Source organism: Lepisosteus platostomus, chromosome 27 (genome assembly GCF_059453375.1).
Source record: "Lepisosteus platostomus isolate fLepPlt1 chromosome 27, fLepPlt1.hap1, whole genome shotgun sequence".
NCBI lineage: Eukaryota > Metazoa > Chordata > Actinopteri > Semionotiformes > Lepisosteidae > Lepisosteus > Lepisosteus platostomus.
The window spans coordinates 8883984-8903228 of NC_142637.1; the positions used below are offsets into that span (position 1 = coordinate 8883984).

Genomic DNA, 19245 nt, shown 5'->3' on the forward strand with positions numbered 1-19245 from the left:
TCGGCAGTCGGAGAAGGCGTCCGGCTCCCCGCCAGGTAAGACCAGCGGTTGTGTCAGGCGGGTCCGGGACCGCACCTTCCGGAAACCTGGAGCAGCTCGGCTCCCGAAATTGGCTCGGTGTGGAGGACTCCGACTTCTGATTAAAACGGAGAATTTAATGGGAGGATGGAGCAGAGAGGAGCTGGAAGCTGAACACAGGCCCTCCAGGCTGCTGGGACAGAGCTCAGGACGGGACTCGAACCGGAACAGCCCTGCGGCCCGGCCGGCCGGTCGGCTGGAGCTCATAGACGTGAGCAGCCAGCTGTTCCTCGCTGAAGGAGCGCAGGGGACCGGCCTCCGCAGCTCAGCTGGGTGTGAGAACAGGAGAAGGGCTATATACCAAACGATTGTCCCAGCTAGCCCGTCGAGCAGTAAACAAGTCTCGTTCCAGACTCCCACAACCCTCTGTGTAAAGAAGCTTCCTGCTCACAGTTTTCAATGTATTTCCACATAGTTTCTATTTCTGTTTGACTCTTGGTTCTGGAGGATTGACTGACTCTGGCAGAGATCCTGCCACAGTACTGGGTTGCGATGGAAAACCACTGCCTGTCCCGCACCTGTCCTATACCTGTCCAACAACCGTCCCACACCTGTCCTGTACCCGTCTCATACCTCTCCAACATCTGTCCAACACCTGTCCCTCACCTGTCCAGCTCCTGGCCCACAGCTATGCAACAACCGTCCCTCACTCGTCCCTCACTCGTCCCACACCTGTCCAACAGCTGTCCAGCTCCCGGCCCGCTCCTGGAGGTGTGGACGCTTGCTGGCTGCCAGGCCCGTGTTCCACAGGGAGGGGCAGAGGCGCGTGTGCTGTCCACTCGGGGGACTCTCCAGGTCTCCGTGCGGACGAGCTCTGAGCCGCCCACACCACCTCACAGCCCAGCTGCTGAGGCCCCTGGCGGAGCAGGAGGTCGGGGGGCTGGGATGGCGGCGCTGCCGCTGGGGGGGGGGGGAGGAGGGGAGGGGTCTCACGGTCTCGCTGAGACTCCCCTCCGTTATCGGATGCGTGTTGTTGTCGTTACTGCTGACGAGGCGCTTTCTCTCTGCCCTCTGTTCTCGCTCGGTTTCCCTCTCTCTGCCTCTCTCTCTCCACAGACCCTCCACTCAGTTCAAGACGCTCTGTTGGCGTGACTGATCGGGGCTGCCACAGCAGATACAGGGATCACAACATCTACACACATTTCCACACAGCATCACACACATACTACACTGCCGAGAGACCGATTCACTGTTCCTCAGTATTATTATTATTAGAGATCAAGTACTGGGCCAACAGCTTGACTGAGCTCCCTGTCTCCTCTCCCTTCTCTCTGTGTTTGACCACGTCCTCCTGCTATAATGAGCAGGGGCTGGAGTCCACAGTGCAGGGGGCTCGGCGAGCTCAGGTCCGCAACTGCTCTTCCTCAGACCCTGGAGGAGTCTGAGCTCAGGCCTGGGGAAGAGGAGGAGGAGGAGGAGGAGGAGGAGGGGTAGACTCCCTGCAGGAGCTGCTGGATCGGTGAAGTGGGCTGGACCGTCCAGGGCTCAGAGAGGGTCAGGAGTTTATTGCCCGGTGAGGTCAGGGCTCCATCTGGGAGCAGTTCTGGGGTTGACTGATGTGTGGGACCTGCGCACGAGCTCATCTCACGGGCGGAAGGAAACCGATTTGTTTCACAAGCGCTGACGGCAAGGTCAGATCTCAGAACGGCTTCGTTGTTAAAACATGAGCTTGCAGAAATGTTGACAGTAATGGTAATTTGTTAAAAGTGTAAACAATAATAATAATTCCTCACACTTCTATAGCGCTTTTCTGGACACTCCACTCAGAGTGGTATACAGGTAATGGGGATCCCTTCCACCACCACCAGTGTGTACCCCCACCTGGATGATGCGCCAGTCTGCTCCCAACACACCAGCTCTCAGTGGGGAGGAGAGCAGAGTGATGAAGCCAGTTCAGAGAGGGGGATTATTAGGAGGCCATGATGGGTGAAGGCCAGGGGGAAATTTGGCCAGGACACTGGGGTAACACCCCTACTCTTTTTGAGAAACACTGGGATTTTTAACCACAGAGAGTCAGGACCTCGGTTTTACGTCTCATCTGAAGGACGGCGCCTATTTACAGTACAGTGTCCCAGTCACTATACTGGGGCATTAGGACTCACACAGACTGCACCTCTTCCAGCAGCAGCCTCAGCTTTCCCAGGAGTCTCCCATCCAGGTACTGGCCAGGCTCACACCTGCTGGGCTCCAGTGGGCTGCAAGCTGGGAGCTGCAGGGTGACAGGGCTGCTGCTGAACCCAGCCTCGTGCCTGTGGCCAGGTCTCTGAGCTCTGGACAGCAGGTCAGGCTCTGCCCCGGTCTCCTGTCTTCACCTCGTGCTTCTGTACAGCCTCCAGGGGGGCACAGGCCCTGGTGACGAGGGGTGGCTCACACCCTGCTGTCCTGACCGTCCAGCCTCCTGCCATTCCGCTGCTAGAGATACTCCAGCGCACCTGTGACTTTACTGCACTCTTACAGTGGCCCTGCTCCAGCGTACCTGTGACTTTACTGCACTCTTACAGTGGCCCTGCTCCAGCGTACCTGTGACTTTACTGCACTCTTACAGTGGCCCTGCTCCAGAGTACCTGTGACTTTACTGCACTCTTACTGTAGCACTGCTCCAGCGCACCTGTGACTTTACTGCACTCTTACAGTGGCCCTGCTCCAGCGTACCTGTGACTTTACTGCACTCTTACAGTGGCCCTGCTCCAGAGTACCTGTGACTTTACTGCACTCTTACTGTAGCACTGCTCCAGCGCACCTGTGACTTTACTGCACTCTTACAGTGGCCCTGCTCCAGAGTACCTGTGACTTTACTGCACTCTTACAGTGGCCCTGCTCCAGAGTACCTGTGACTTTACTGCACTCTTACAGTGGCCCTGCTCCAGCGCACCTGTGACTTTACTGCACTCTTACAGTGGCCCTGCTCCAGCGTACCTGTGACTTTACTGCACTCTTACAGTGGCCCTGCTCCAGCGTACCTGTGACTTTACTGCACTCTTACAGTGGCCCTGCTCCAGCGTACCTGTGACTTTACTGCACTCTTACAGTGGCCCTGCTCCAGAGTACCTGTGACTTTACTGCACTCTTACAGTGGCCCTGCTCCAGAGTACCTGTGACTTTACTGCACTCTTACTGTGGCACTGCTCCAGAGTACCTGTGACTTTACTGCACTCTTACAGTGGCCCTGCTCCAGCGTACCTGTGACTTTACTGCACTCTTACAGTGGCCCTGCTCCAGCGTACCTGTGACTTTACTGCACTCTTACTGTGGCACTGCTCCAGAGTACCTGTGACTTGGCTGGTCGAACCTGATTGAGAGTCAGTGGGAGGACACCCATAAAAATAAGAAAACAAAGCTATTTTGAGGTAGAGGGGTTCCCCTCCCCTCAAGAGTTTGTTAAGCTGTCTCAGTACGCACACTAAGACCAGATGGGTGGTATTAACCCATCATCTACTGTCAGTCTCCATCCAGCTCTTCAAAAAATCTAAAGTATGTTTTTCTGCTCACTGTAGCTGTTGCCCTTTCAGGATTGAAATGGGTCAGAGGTGAACTCTGACATCATACCTGTTTCATGTGAATCATTCACTGGCGCGATGACATCAGCATCATCCCTAACAGGAAGAGAGAGCAGTGTGAGAGGGACCTGGGGGAGGTGGCGCCAGCAGGGAAAATTCCACACGGTGCTCTGTGAGTTAACCCCCTCCCTGCTGGAGAGGAGATTGTGAATCCTCTCCCCTCTCCCCTCTCCTCTCTCGGGCTTGAGCATGGCTGGCAAGGGGCTTTCCAGACCATCTTAGGCCTGCCTGAGGTCAGATTCAGCACTTGTCACTGAGCTGAGGGCACCATGGCGGTGGAATAGGGCAACACTGAGGGCATTATGGCACTGCAATAGGGCAACACTGAGGGCACCATGGCAGTCCAATAGGCCAACACTGAGGGCATTATGGCACTGCAATAGGGCAACACTGAGGGCAATATGGCGGTGGAATAGGGCAACACTGAGGGCATCATGGCAGTGCAATGGGGCAATACTGAGGGCAATATGGCAGTGCAATAGGGCAACACTGAGAGATTCATGGCAGTGCAGTAGGGCAACACTGAGGGCAATATGGCAGTGCAATGGGGCAATACTGAGGGCAATATGGCGGTGCAATAGGGCAACAGTGAGGGCATCATGGTGGTGCAATAGGGCAACACTGAGGGCAATATGGCGGTGCAATAGGGCAACACTGAGGGCAATATGGCGGTGGAATAGGGCAACACTGAGGGAATACTGCACTTGTCAGAGACCTTGTGTTTTTGTTGGCAGTAGAAAGCAGGGCTGAAGTGTGCTGTGTGCAGGGCTCCTGTCCCTGTGCACAGTCACGCAGCCTCAGTTCAGCTCCCCTGATGCGGCACTATTCTCTTCCTGAGGATGTGGCGCACCACTATGAAAAGACAGAAATACATTTTTATCTGTTTTTTTTCGCTCGAGTTTTTTCTCTCTCCCTCTCTGCATTAACCCCAGAGGAGAGCACGAGGGGGGGGCAGCAACGCTCTGTGGTGAACCAGGAACCTGGAGCTGGGCTTCCTGTGCTCACACCTGGGACAGGTGAGGTTACCCAAGTGCACTGATACAGGCTGCTGCGAGCTGCCCCCCCCCGCTGGTAACGGAAGATCTCTGGCTTATCGCAGCCGTGGCCTGAAATCCGCTGAGCTGCTCTGCGACGCCGGGGAGCTGTGAGAGTCCCTACAGCTTCACTGCGATAAACCCAGACCCCCCTCTCAGCTCGAGTCGGGCACCCACAGTGCCTGGAAGCCGAGGGTCTGGGGAGAGGGGTGGGTGGAAGGGTCTCGCTGTCTGGGGGGGGGGGTTTGATTCCATGAGTCAGGAGGGTGGGAGGGGCTGCTTGTCTGTCTGTTGCCCTTCTCTGACCTCGGGGGGCAGGGGGTGTCCGGACAGTGGGCTGCTTGAGGTCAGCTCTCTTCAGGCTGCGTCACTGGTTCGGGGAAGCTGCCTCACTGACTCCAACCCCAGCCAGCCCTGACCACCGCTGGTCCCCGGACGAGATGTGTCACTCATGGTTTCTCTCCTCATCACCCCCCACGGAGATGACGCCAGAGATGTCAGCACCACTCCTTCAGTGAAGGGTTTCGGTGGGAGCGCTGGCTGGGGCGTGCAGCTTGCGATCTCCTGCTTAGTGCGGGGCAGGAGGGGAGCACCAGGACAGGGGTCTGATGAGTCCACGTCGGCCCGCCACACGGTGATTAATTGGCCGATGCCAGCGTCGCCCACGATTGGCGGATCGATTGGTCCACGTGGTGATCGACTGGCCAATCCCAGTGAAGAGGATGCAAAAAATCCCAGTGGGGTTCAGGGAAGATTTGAAATGTTTTAATTTGTGGTGCATAAAGGCCGTCTCTGGAGAACATCAAGTGATACAGCCCCCATGGTGCCCTGAACCCAAGCGGTTTTACAGGAAGTCTTGTAGTCCGAGTTCAGCTCTGGTCACCCTCTGTCATTACCAGTGATCATCGCTTGTGCATTCGAACTGTACAGTGTACCTCCGCACCTGCCACAGGCCGTAATCCCTGCCCTGCGGTTACACATTCGTGCTGAGGCCAGGTCAGCTCAGGCTGTACACCAGTGTCACCGTGCTGTGATCGTCCCGTTTCTCTCTCGTATAAAAGCATCAGAAAGCTGAGCAAAAAAGTAGAGGACATCCAGGCCACCTTGTAAATTAGTGCATAACTCCCTGCCTGTCAGCTGCTACCCTGAAGAGCGAATCCGCATGCATCAGCAGCTTGGTGACGGAGCTGACCCCAGGGCTGGACACTAGCTCACAGGCAGGGCCGGACCCTGCGTGTGTCCTGCAGATCGCTGGGCGGGCGATCAGGCAGAGAGAGCCGCGCGTGGAGTCGCCTCTCTGCTGGCTTGCAGGGGGCTGCGAGAGTGATAGCGATCAGGTGTCTCGGAGAGCTCGCCGCGCGCAGCTTTCGGAGGAAACTCGGAGCAACGCGGCGTCCCTTTTCGCTGGGTGGGGGGGTGCAATGGGGCAAAGTGGCATTTAACTGCTGGTCGGGGCAGGACGTTTAACCCCTTCAGAGCTGCTCGATCCGGGGTGGGATAGGTGCCGCAGGGCCAGGAGGAACTGAACGCTTCTGTCGCTGTGTGTCCAGGGTGGGGGGGGGGGGCTGAATTTCTCTTTTCGCTTCAGGCCTCGGCCACATCGCGGAAGAGAAGAGTTATTTCTGCATCAAAACGCTATTTTTTTTTAAAAAAAAAGCATCTGAACCACAGAGCGTTCTCAGCCTTTCGCAGAGCAGCTGCTCCTGGAAGCGGCCGGTCTGTGACTCAGTGGGACTGGCTGTGTTTCTTCGGCTGTCCCTGGTGCTCTTCTGCGATGATGCCACACTTGTCTCTCGGTGCCTCCCCTCCTGTCTCCCTGCCCTCTGCTGTCAACAGCCTGTGCCCGTCTGCAGCAGCAGGACCTGCTCCCGGGTCAGCAGAGCTGGAGCGGGCTCTTGGGGGCAACTGGACAGAGGAGCTGGCATTGTAAGCCGGGTTGGTGCCTCCTGCAGAGGGGGTGTGGTATCGCCTCCCAGCCTGTCCTGCTGCTAACTGACACACACGCACACACAGTGCAAGGATGTGTGTGTGTGTGTGTGCGCCTGAATCAGTCACAAGCGCACATCTTTGTGTGACTTCTGTGGTTTTCTCTTGTGGCTAGACAGTCATTTACCAGCAGCTCCTCCCCTTAATAATTGGTGGTTGGGGTGGAATTGGGGGGGCGAGGTGACACCAGGGGTCCTGGTGATTTTATCGGGGGCTCCACCTGCTCTGGGTAGCCAGCCCTTAGAAAGATGTAGGGTCCCCGGGCCTCAGCTAGCAGGACCCCAGTGGCTTTCTCAAGCCCAACCCCCCAGAGATGAGCATTTACCCTGCACCCAGCACCCCCAGATTGATGCACAATCCGATCGTGTTCTCTGTTTGCGAGAGCATCGGGGCCGCCTTCTGCTCTGGTCTGTTATCTCCGAGTAAATAAACGTCTTGCCTGTTCCTGCCCAGGGCTGATATAAACCCCAGAGGGCTTGTGGTCACTTCACCCTGAGAAGCAGAGGTTAAAGCAGACGAACAGCCTGATCAAACGCAGGCAGGGTTATTGCATCCTGATCCTTAAAGGAGCCTTGTGTCTCTTACAGGGCTGCAGCTGATTCAATCAGTCCCAGAAGTGCGCTCAATTACTGACCACTGTTACTTTAGGCCTCTCCCATGGACATCTATGTGTTGTGGCACAGCTGTAACGGTGACCAGGCAATTTGCTCAAATATATTTTTCTGACCTTTTGATTTATTTCTATCCTGGTTTTTGGATGGGCTACCAATCCTATATCTGTTTCAGGTGTTACAGGTCCCCTGTAGATGCTGCTTTGGATCTATTGCCCTGTTGGTGAGCAGTTTACTGCCATTTGAAGGGTAGTAATGCTTTCGTAAGCTGACTGGATGGAGTCAGAAATACAGCGTGCTCTGCTCAGAGGTTCTCCAGCTCCAGTGAGAGCAGAAGAGAGGGGATGGTGTGCCTGTGTCAGTGTCAGGGAGAGTGCAGGCCGATAACAGCACTGTTATTAGCCATGGGGGGGCGTGAATGGAAAATAATTCGAGTCAGCTGATCTCCTCTTGCTGTTGATCCGTTTCAATGAGCCAGCGCTTGTTTTGTGTGACACCTGTGGGCATCGGCTGTTTTAAATCCGTTCTTGAAAAACAATGTTGAGAGAACGTCTTAAAGGAAAAGGGCTGTGTTTTCACCATCAAGCCAGAAAGGCCCTCAGAAGGCTGCGATAAATGTATTCACGTCGATGATGAGACCAATTGGATGTCATTAGACCAATTAAGTAATTAAGAGGCAGTGGCAGTAGGCAAGCCAGCCTCAGAAGATTCTGCATGGGAGTTCAGCTCAGTGAGACTAGAGAGAAATGTTACTTTAATTATCACACATTTCAATCCAGCTGCCACTGTGGGGACACTCCCCAGAGAGGCCAGAGGCCACAGCAGGGGCTGGACGCTGTCAGGACCACCTGTGAAACAGTGCTCTATAACTGCTACAGAGCAGGGTTTTAATGGCAACTGGGTTTGAAGGCAATCAAGAACACCGCAAAAGGGATCGGACTAGTCAGCCTCTAACTTCAACACATCATTGCGACAGAACACACGAAACTGGCAGATCACTCACAGGTCTTTTTTATCTTTATTGTTTGATCAAATACAAATCTGGAGTCACAGTGTATTCTGTCAACCCTGAGAGCCTGTTCTGCAGCCCCTGAGAGAGAGAGAGAGACCCCGGCGCCCGGCTTGTTCCCGGAGTTCAGGGGCGCCAGTGAGAGGCCCCTGGCACCGAGTGGCTCAGCTGGCGAGATTCCTGGGTGCCTCCAGGCTCGGGGAAGAGCCGGGAGGGTGGGAGCAGGAGGGTGGCAGGTTTTTAACAAACTGGGGTGCTCCACGACCGGCTCGCTCGCTCCCGGGCCGCTCGGCTCCCCATGGCGGAGGCTGTTTCGAGGAGTCCCTGCAGCCCGCGGCTCTTCCTCGCCGTGCAGGTTAGTGTGTTTTCTGCAGGAAAAGCCACCTGGAGTTTGTTCAGTAAAGGGAAGGCGACCTTCAGACTCTCCTCTGCGCTGGGCTGTGCTCCCAGTCTGGGCACTTGAACCCACAGGAAGTCGGCAGGACCGCCTGCCCTCAGATACCCCGCCCAAGGGGTCATCCTGCGTGCCCCATCGCCTTTGTTTTGGGGTACGTTCATCAGCGGCAAACAAACCAGAGGCAGAGAATTGTGGGGGTGCAGGCTGTAATGCTGGAGTCTCCCGGACAGGACAAGTGTGTCTGTGGTCTGACCAGAGGGGGTGGACACCAGCCAGGCCAGTGGAGGGCCAGCTCGCTGGACAGTGACGATAGTGCTCTTTCCCAGGTTGTGTGTGCTGACCCGGGGAGGCTGGGATTTTAAACTTACCCTCGGACCGAAAGACAGTGTAGGAGTTCAGCGGTCAGTCCTTCGCCGGGATGAATATCGCCTGACGGGAGTCTGAAACTTGAATTGAAACGGGAAGCTCAGATCCTCTGTTCGCTGCTTCTAATATCGACCAGGAGCGCCTTGTTTACTGGGACCAGCGTGAATGATCTCAAGGGGATTCAGGTTGGGGCAGTAAAAGGTCTCTTTGGTTAAAAAGCTGTGTGTAAAAAAAAAAGCACCAAACAGGAATATCCATCTTCATGCAGGCTGCTGCTTTTCCTTCTCTGGGGGGGAGAGGTCACTGGGCTGCAGCTGCAGAGTGCGCCCAGGTGTTCATGGTTCAGTTCCATTTCAGGGCTCTTTCACAGCGGGTGCCCTGCGCCTCTCGGGGCCGGACCCTGACCCCCGGTCCTGCTGGGCCCGGAGACGAGGCTGGGGTCCGGCTCAGTCCGACTCGCTCAGCCGGCCCGCGGCCTCGACGCGGGGAGAGACTGCCCGCTCCCTCTGCCCCCGCCCGCCGGCGCCCGCGCCCCCCTCCCCGTCCGACTCCGCCCGCTCCTGGGGCACCCTGGCCTTCAGCCTCAGCTTGTGGGGCAGGGCGGCCCTGGGGTCCCCCTCCGAGGCCGCGGGCACCTGCTGCTCCTCCTCCTCCTCCTCGTCGGAGGCCGTCTTGGAGGCGGGGGGGCGGCTGGGCAGGGGCAGGCCGGGCCAGGGGCCGGGGGCCGGAGGGTGCAGCGGGGCTAGGGGTGGGGGCGCCCCGATAGCGGGATATGGGGGGTACTTGTCGAAGCAGTAGGGGTACCCCCCCGCCAGGGGGTTGCGTGTGGGGGTGAAGGCGGAGCCGGGCTGGCTGGTGAAGGCGGGGTGCTCGGGGTACTGCTGGGGGTGAGCCGGGGGGGGCTTGCCCTGCCCGCAGTGGCGCTCGGCCCGCCTCTTGACCCAGAAGGCGCCGTCGGGCAGCGGGGGCACCCCGGACGGGGGGGGCGGCAGCGGGCGCAGCTGCAGCAGGCCGGGCTGGTGCGCGGCGTAGGCGGCGGGGCTCAGCAGGCCGAAGCGCAGCTTGAGCGCCAGCAGCTCGGCCCGCAGGCGCACGTTCTCCTCGCCCAGCGCCAGCAGCCGGCTCTCCAGCACGAAGTCGTTGACGCGGCGCTTCTCGCGCGAGCGCTTGGCCGCCTCGTTGTTCTTGCGCCGCTTCTCCCAGTAGCTGGCGTCCTTCTTCTCGTCCGGCATGAACTCCCGCTTGCGGCGGGACGAGCCCGTCAGCGAGAGCCCCGCGCCGGGCCGCGCCGGCTGCCGCTCGAGGTCCCGCGGCATCACGTCGTCCCCCGCGCCCATCATGGGCACGACGAAGGGGCTCTCCATCGTGGCAGCTCTGGAGGAGGGAAGAGGAGGCTGTGTCTCCTGTGGCCTTGCTGGAGCAGGAGCTCAGGCTCCTCCCATGTGGGCGGGGCTGCACACGATGGGGGGGCGTGTCAGGGGAAGAGGGCGGGGCCTGGGAGGGGGCGTGTCTCGTCTAACTCGAGGAGGGAGTGGCCTGCACGGGGGCGCGCTCTGTGTCTGGGTAGGACAGACTGCTGGGAGGCATAGGGGAAGGATCGCTGGGACAGCTGGGGAGCTGGGGAGCTGGCCGGAGCGGTCCTCGTCAAACACGCCCGCCGGTAGAGGTCGCCCTGCCGTGCGTTCGAAGGAGGTGCAACACTGGCGGCCTCAGTGCCGCGGCGGCGCGGCCGTAGCCATCGGATCGCGGCAACGTGCTTCCATGGGGTCTCTGGAGAGGTTCAGGGCTGCGCGAGGGGGTCTCCAGCTGGCGGGAAGGCGGAGCGATCAGGAGCTTGGGGCATCGTCAGTGCTCCACTTCCGCGGGGGGTGTGCTCGCGTCCTCCCTGCAGGTGAAATAAGGAGAGACCGGTAATCTTTTCAATCCAGGAAGCAGTCTAGTCTAGTCTAGTCTAGTCTAGTAGACCCAGAGGTGCTTTAACACTGTAAATGAGGCGCCAGCAGCCTGGACAGACCCCAGGAAACAGCAGCAGCAGCTTTGTTCATTGGCTTCAGCACTGCTACTTCAGAAGTACTAGAGGAGTGGTAGTAGAGTAGAGGAGCTTATTGGCTCGGGACACACACAGTACAACAGACAACTCCACACAGTACAACAGAACAACACCACACAGTACAACAGTACAACACCACACAGTACAACAGTACACCACACAGTACAACACCACACAGTACAACAGTACAACACCACACAGTACAACACCACACAGTACAACACCACACAGTACAACAGTACAACACCACACAGTACAACAGTACAACACCACACAGTACAACACCACACAGTACAACAGTACAACTCCACACAGTACAACAGACAACTCCACACAGTACAACAGAACAACACCACACAGTACAACAGTACACCACACAGTACAACACCACACAGTACAACACCACACAGTACAACAGTACAACACCACACAGTACAACAGAACAACACCACACAGTACAACAGTACAACTCCACACAGTACAACACCACACAGTACAACAGACAACTCCACACAGTACAACAGTACAACACCACACAGTACAACAGTACAACACCACACAGTACAACAGTACACCACACAGTACAACACCACACAGTACAACACCACACAGTACAACAGTACAACACCACACAGTACAACAGTACAACACCACACAGTACAACAGTACACCACACAGTACAACACCACACAGTACAACACCACACAGTACAACAGTACAACACCACACAGTACAACAGTACAACACCACACAGTACAACACCACACAGTACAACAGTACAACACCACACAGTACAACAGTACAACACCACACAGTACAACAGACAACACCACACAGTACAACAGAACAACACCACACAGTACAACACCACACAGTACAACAGTACAACACCACACAGTACAACAGACAACAGACAACTCCACACAGTACAACAGTACAACACCACAACACCACACAGTACAACAGTACAACACCACACAGTACAACAGACAACAGACAACACCACACAGTACAACAGTACAACACCACACAGTACAACAGTACACCACACAGTACAACAGTACAACACCACACAGTACAACAGACAACAGACAACTCCACACAGTACAACAGTACAACACCACAACACCACACAGTACAACAGTACACCACACAGTACAACAGTACAACACCACACAGTACAACAGACAACAGACAACTCCACACAGTACAACAGTACAACACCACACAGTACAACAGACAACAGACAACTCCACACAGTACAACAGACAACACCACGCAGTACAACAGTACAACAGACAACACCACACAGTACAACAGACAACTCCACACAGTACCACAGTACAACACCACACAGTACAACAGACAACACCACACAGTACAACAGTACAACAGTACAACACCACACAGTACAACAGACAACTCCACACAGTACAACAGTACAACACCACACAGTACAACAGTACAACAGACAACACCACAACACCACACAGTACAACAGACAACACCACACAGTACAACAGTACAACACCACACAGTACAACAGACAACAGACAACTCCACACAGTACAACAGTACAACACCACACAGTACAACAGACAACAGACAACTCCACACAGTACAACAGACAACACCACACAGTACAACAGTACAACAGACAACACCACACAGTACAACAGACAACTCCACACAGTACCACAGTACAACACCACACAGTACAACAGACAACACCACACAGTACAACAGTACAACAGTACAACACCACACAGTACAACAGACAACTCCACACAGTACAACAGTACAACACCACACAGTACAACAGTACAACACCACAACACCACACAGTACAACAGTACAACACCACACAGTACAACAGACAACACCACACAGTACAACAGTACAACACCACACAGTACAACAGACAACACCACACAGTACAACAGACAACTCCACACAGTACAACAGTACAACAGTACAACACCACACAGTACAACAGACAACTCCACACAGTACAACAGTACAACACCACACAGTACAACAGTACAACACCACACAGTACAACAGACAACTCCACACAGTACAACAGAACAACCCCACACAGTACAACAGTACAACACCACACAGTACAACAGTACAACACCACACAGTACAACAGAACAACCCCACACAGTACAACAGAACAACACCACACAGTACAACAGTACAACACCACACAGTACAACAGACAACTCCACACAGTACAACGGTACAACACCACACAGTACAACAGACACCTCCACACAGTACAACAGTACAACACCACACAGTACAACAGACACCTCCACACAGTACAACAGTACAACACCACACAGTACAACAGTACAACAGACAACACCACACAGTACAACAGACAACTCCACACAGTACAACAGACAACTCCACACAGTACAACAGACAGCACCAGCACCACACAGTACAACAGACAGCACCACAGTGTACAACAGACAACTCCACACAGTACAACAGACAGCACCAGCACCACACAGTACAACAGACAACACCACAGTGTACAACAGACAACTCCACACAGTTCAACAGTCAACACCACAGTGTACAACAGACAGCACCACACAGTGTAGACTGGTCAGTCCAAACATAAAAAATAATAACAACCAGAACAATAAAACATGTTGTGGAGAACAATAAATATGTACAGAATATGCAGAAAGTGCCGAGTGCAGGCGTGCACTGAGCCTGAGGCCTGGCAGTGGCGTGGTAGAGAGTTTGTCCATGCAGCAGGTGAAACACAGATTGTTGTTGTTTTTCTGTTGCTTTTGCTGCTGCTCTGCTTGTCTTTTTTCCTGGAGCCGTAGGGAGGTGTGTGTGGGCTGCCCAGAACAGATTCCCCCTGGGCAGGGGAACCCCAGGGACAGGGAGGCCCTGCTGCAGAGGCGCGGAGTGGAATGCCCTACATTGCACACGGCCTGTGGCTTCCGAAAATACCCCAAAACTACCCTGCAGCCTGGAGGAGTAAACACGAGCCTCTGGCTCCTGCGAGCTCGACTGCTCCTGCTTGACTGGAAGAGCCTGTCTCCCACCTGCCTGCCCTGTCTGCCAGTGCCGGCTCTCAAGAGTCTGCCCTCCCCTGCTGGGCTCCTGCCCCTTTGACTTCCTTTCGGACCCCCTGTTCAGTGCAGTTTGCCCAGGGGTTCTTCCCCCTGCAGAACTGGCAGATTTCAGGAACAAGGTGCAACACACTGTCTTCTCCCTTCCACCCTTCGAGTCAGTTGGATCTTGAGAGAAAGAAGACCATCGGTTGTTTTTTTCCCAACCCCAGATCCAGGGCTGTAAAAAGACCGTGCATGCCGAGAGCACCGTGCTGGCCTCCCCCCCCTGCAGGGGATCTGTAATTTCGGGGCGCAGCAGGCGTCTGGTCGCAGTGCTCAGAGTTTCCAGCTCAGCCCTTCAAGCTGTCAGTAGAGAGCGGCGTGTGCGTGTGGGTGTTTGAAGCTGGGGATGGGAGAGACAGGTGAGCGAGTGCACAGCCCACGCAGGCCTGCAGCGCGAGCTCGGCTCAGGCGAGGCTGTGGTCGGCCAGGGGGTGTGTGTTGGGCTCGTGGCCCGGGGGGGCTCTGCCTCTTTGATCTGCTGCTGTGCAGTGAGAGGAGATGGGAGCTGGCAGCCCACCTGGACAGCTCAAGCAGGTCCACCCTCTGCCCTTTCGGAGCTCAGGGAGCTCGCTGCCAGATCGGTGAAGTTATCCTGGTCTTCTTCTTCAAATTATACCCATTTTCTTAATCTCAGAAATCTCACACTTCAAGCAGAGTGTTGGTGGTTACTTTGGTGTATTTTTCATGTTCAGTAACCTGCAATTTAAAGGTCCTGTAGGCACCTTTCCAAGAATCATGTCACTACTAATATCCTTTCTTGTGTATAAGATGCTGGGGTGAGATTGGTGCACTGTTTCGCTTTCTGAAACCTGGGTTTTGCGTAATTTCTAAAACTGAGAATGAGTGTGTTAGTGGGAGTGGGTGAGATGTGGTCCTGTTCAGCCTGCAGAGCTCAGGCCTGTGCGTTAGGAGCACGGGCTGGGAGGAACAGGAAGTGGAAAGAACACTTGTGCGTCCTCTGCCTGCTCTCTCCCACACACTCTAGACCACATGGCCTGTCTCCCTCGCTCGGCTCCCTCCCCTTCCCTCTCTCCTGTGTCAGTTGTGTCAGTCTGACTGGTCTCTCTCGGTGTAGATATACAGGGCTGTGTCAGTCTGGCTGGTCTCTCAGTGTAGATATACAGGGCTGTGTCAGTCTGGCTGGTCTCTCAGTGTAGATATACAGGGCTGTGTCAGTCTGGCTGGTCTCTCTCAGTGTAGATATACAGGGCTGTGTCAGTCTGGCTGGTCTCTCAGTGTAGATATACAGGGCTGTGTCAATCTGACTGGTCTCTCAGTGTAGATATACAGGGCTGTGTCAGTCTGGCTGGTCTCTCTCAGTGTAGATATACAGGGCTGTGTCAATCTGACTGGTCTCTCAGTGTAGATATACAGGGCTCTGTCAGTCTGGCTGGTCTCTCTCAGTGTAGATATACAAGGCTGTGTCAGTCTGGCTGGTCTCTCAGTGTAGATATACAGGGCTGTGTCAATCTGACTGGTCTCTCGGTGTAGATATACAGGGCTGTGTCAGTCTGACTGGTCTCTCAGTGTAGATATACAGGGCTCTGTCAGTCTGGCTGGTCTCTCTCAGTGTAGATATACAGGGCTGTGTCAGTCTGGCTGGTCTCTCGGTGTAGATATACAGGGCTGTGTCAGTCTGACTGGTCTCTCGGTGTAGATACACAGGGCTGTGTCAGTCTGACTGGACTCTCGGTGTAGATATACAGGGCTGTGTCAATCTGGCTGGTCTCTCAGTGTAGATATACAGGGATGTGTCAATCTGACTGGTCTCTCGGTGTAGATACACAGGGCTGTGTCAGTCTGACTGGACTCTCGGTGTAGATATACAAGGCTGTGTCAGTCTGGCTGGTCTCTCAGTGTAGATATACAGGGCTGTGTCAATCTGACTGGTCTCTCGGTGTAGATATACAGGGCTGTGTCAGTCTGACTGGTCTCTCGGTGTAGATATACAGGGCTGTGTCAGTCTGGCTGGTCTCTCGGTGTAGATACACAGGGCTGTGTCAGTCTGACTGGACTCTCGGTGTAGATATACAGGGCTGTGTCAGTCTGACTGGTCTCTTGGTGTAGATACACAGGGCTGTGTCAGTCTGACTGGACTCTCGGTGTAGATATACAGGGCTGTGTCAGTCTGACTGGTCTCTCTTGGTGTAGATATACAGGGCTGTGTCAGTCTGGCTGGTCTCTCAGTGTAGATATACAGGGCTGTGTCAATCTGGCTGGTCTCTCGGTGTAGATATACAGGGCTGTGTCAATCTGACTGGTCTCTCAGTGTAGATATACAGGGCTGTGTCAATCTGACTGGTCTCTCAGTGTAGATATACAGGGCTGTTTCAGTCTGGCTGGTCTCTCAGTGTAGATATACAGGGCTGTGTCAATCTGACTGGTCTCTCGGTGTAGATATACAGGGCTGTGTCAGTCTGGCTGGTCTCTCGGTGTAGATATACAGGGCTGTGTCAGTCTGGCTGGTCTCTCGGTGTAGATATACAGGGCTGTGTCAGTCTGGCTGGTCTCTCGGTGTAAAGATACAGGGCTGTGTCAATCTGACTGGTCTCTCTCAGTGTAGATATACAGGGCTGTGTCAATCTGACTGGTCTCTCGGTGTAGATATACAGGGCTGTGTCAGTCTGGCTGGTCTCTCTCGGTGTAGATATACAGGGCTGTGTCAGTCTGACTGGTCTCTCGGTGTAGATATACAGGGCTGTGTCAGTCTGGCTGGTCTCTCGGTGTAGATATACAGGGCTGTGTCAATCTGACTGGTCTCTCGGTGTAGATATACAGGGCTGTGTCAGTCTGGCTGGTCTCTCGGTGTAGATATACAGGGCTGTGTCAATCTGACTGGTCTCTCAGTGTAGATATACAGGGCTGTGTCAGTCTGGCTGGTCTCTCAGTGTAGATATACAGGGCTGTGTCAATCTGACTGGTCTCTCGGTGTAGATACACAGGGCTGTGTCAGTCTGACTGGACTCTCGGTGTAGATATACAGGGCTGTGTCAGTCTGACTGGTCTCTCTTGGTGTAGATATACAGGGCTGTGTCAGTCTGGCTGGTCTCTCAGTGTAGATATACAGGGCTGTGTCAATCTGGCTGGTCTCTCGGTGTAGATATACAGGGCTGTGTCAATCTGACTGGTCTCTCAGTGTAGATATACAGGGCTGTGTCAGTCTGGCTGGTCTCTCAGTGTAGATATACAGGGCTGTGTCAATCTGACTGGTCTCTCGGTGTAGATATACAGGGCTGTGTCAATCTGACTGGTCTCTCGGTGTAGATATACAGGGCTGTGTCAGTCTGGCTGGTCTCTCGGTGTAGATATACAGGGCTGTGTCAGTCTGGCTGGTCTCTCGGTGTAAAGATACAGGGCTGTGTCAATCTGACTGGTCTCTCTCAGTGTAGATATACAGGGCTGTGTCAATCTGACTGGTCTCTCGGTGTAGATATACAGGGCTGTGTCAGTCTGGCTGGTCTCTCTCGGTGTAGATATACAGGGCTGTGTCAGTCTGACTGGTCTCTCGGTGTAGATATACAGGGCTGTGTCAGTCTGGCTGGTCTCTCGGTGTAGATATACAGGGCTGTGTCAATCTGACTGGTCTCTCAGTGTAGATATACAGGGCTGTGTCAGTCTGGCTGGTCTCTCTCAGTGTAGATATACAGGGCTGTGTCAATCTGACTGGTCTCTCGGTGTAGATATACAGGGCTGTGTCAGTCTGGCTGGTCTCTCAGTGTAGATATACAGGGCTGTGTCAGTCTGGCTGGTCTCTCTCTGTGTTGATATACAGGGCTGTGTCAGTCTGGCTGGTCTCTCACGGTGTAGATATAGGGCTGTGCCAGTCTGGCTGGTCTCTCTCTGTGTTGATATACAGGGCTGTGTCAGTCTGCCTGGTCTCTCTCGGTGTAAATATACAGGGCTGTGTCAGTCTGGCTGGTCTCTCTCAGTGTAGATATACAGGGCTGTGTCAGTCTGCCTGGTCTCTCTCGGTGTAGATATACAGGGCTGTGTCAGTCTGGCTGGTCTCTCTCAGTGTAGATATACAGGGCTGTGTCAGTCTGCCTGGTCTCTCGGTGTAGATATACAGGGCTGTGTCAGTCTGCCTGGTCTCTCTCGGTGTAGATATACAGGGCTGTGTCAGTCTGGCTGGTCTCTCTCAGTGTAGATATACAGGGCTGTGTCAGTCTGCCTGGTCTCTCTCGGTGTAGATATACAGGGCTGTGTCAATCTGGCTGGTCTCTCTCGGTGTAGATATACAGGGCTGTGTCAATCTGGCTGGTCTCTCTCGGTGTAGATATACAGGGCTGTGTCAGTCTGGCTGGTCTCTCTTGGTGTAGATATACAAGGCTGTGTCAGTCTGGCTGGTCTCTCAGTGTAGATTTACAGGGCTGTGTCAGTCTGACTGGTCTCTCTCAGTGTAGATTTACAGGGCTGTGTCAATCTGGCTGGTCTCTCTCGGTGTAGATATACAGGGCTGTGTCAATCTGGCTGGTCTCTCTCGGTGTAGATATACAGGGCTGTGTCAGTCTGACTGGTCTCTCGGTGTAGATATACAGGGCTGTGTCAGTCTGACTGGTCTCTCTCGGTGTAGATATACAGGGCTGTGTCAGTCTGACTGGTCTCTCTCAGTGTAGATTTACAGGGCTGTGTCAGTCTGGCTTGTTTCTCTCTGTGTTGATATACAGGGCTGACACACAGCTCTGTGAGCTCTGGCAGTGTGATCACCACAGAGTTCAGCTCCCCTCTGCGTCTCTTCTCCTTGATGTGGAGAGTGGCAGAGACAGACAGCCCCACACAATCGGGCCCACAGCACTGTGAATTCCCCAGCCCTGTTTTGTGGGTGAAACTGGACTCCTCCACGTCTAGACGGGCCGCGAGAGAAAAGAGAGATGAGAGGCAGGAGCAGGGAGCCTGAGTGATTTCTCTACCCCGGGCTGAGCCCAGCCTTGGGCGGCACGCTCTGCGCCACTTCTGAGGACGACCAAACCAAAAGGGAAAACAAATCTGTGTTTGCATTCTGGTGCAG

General features: G+C 54.6%; 1 protein-coding gene across 1 annotated transcript in view; it reads right to left on the minus strand.

Annotated features, from left to right (window-relative positions):
• Window positions 1-8265: 8265 nt before the first annotated feature.
• The window catches only part of LOC148639275 (uncharacterized), a 34570-nt gene continuing 23590 nt past the window's right edge, over window positions 8266-19245 (minus strand). The window contains exon 2 of the mRNA XM_088622116.1: window positions 8266-10923. Within this exon, the coding sequence (XP_088478242.1) occupies window positions 9485-10402 (918 nt within the window). The 5' untranslated portion in view covers window positions 10403-10923 and the 3' untranslated portion in view covers window positions 8266-9484. The remainder of the gene's footprint in view (window positions 10924-19245) is intronic.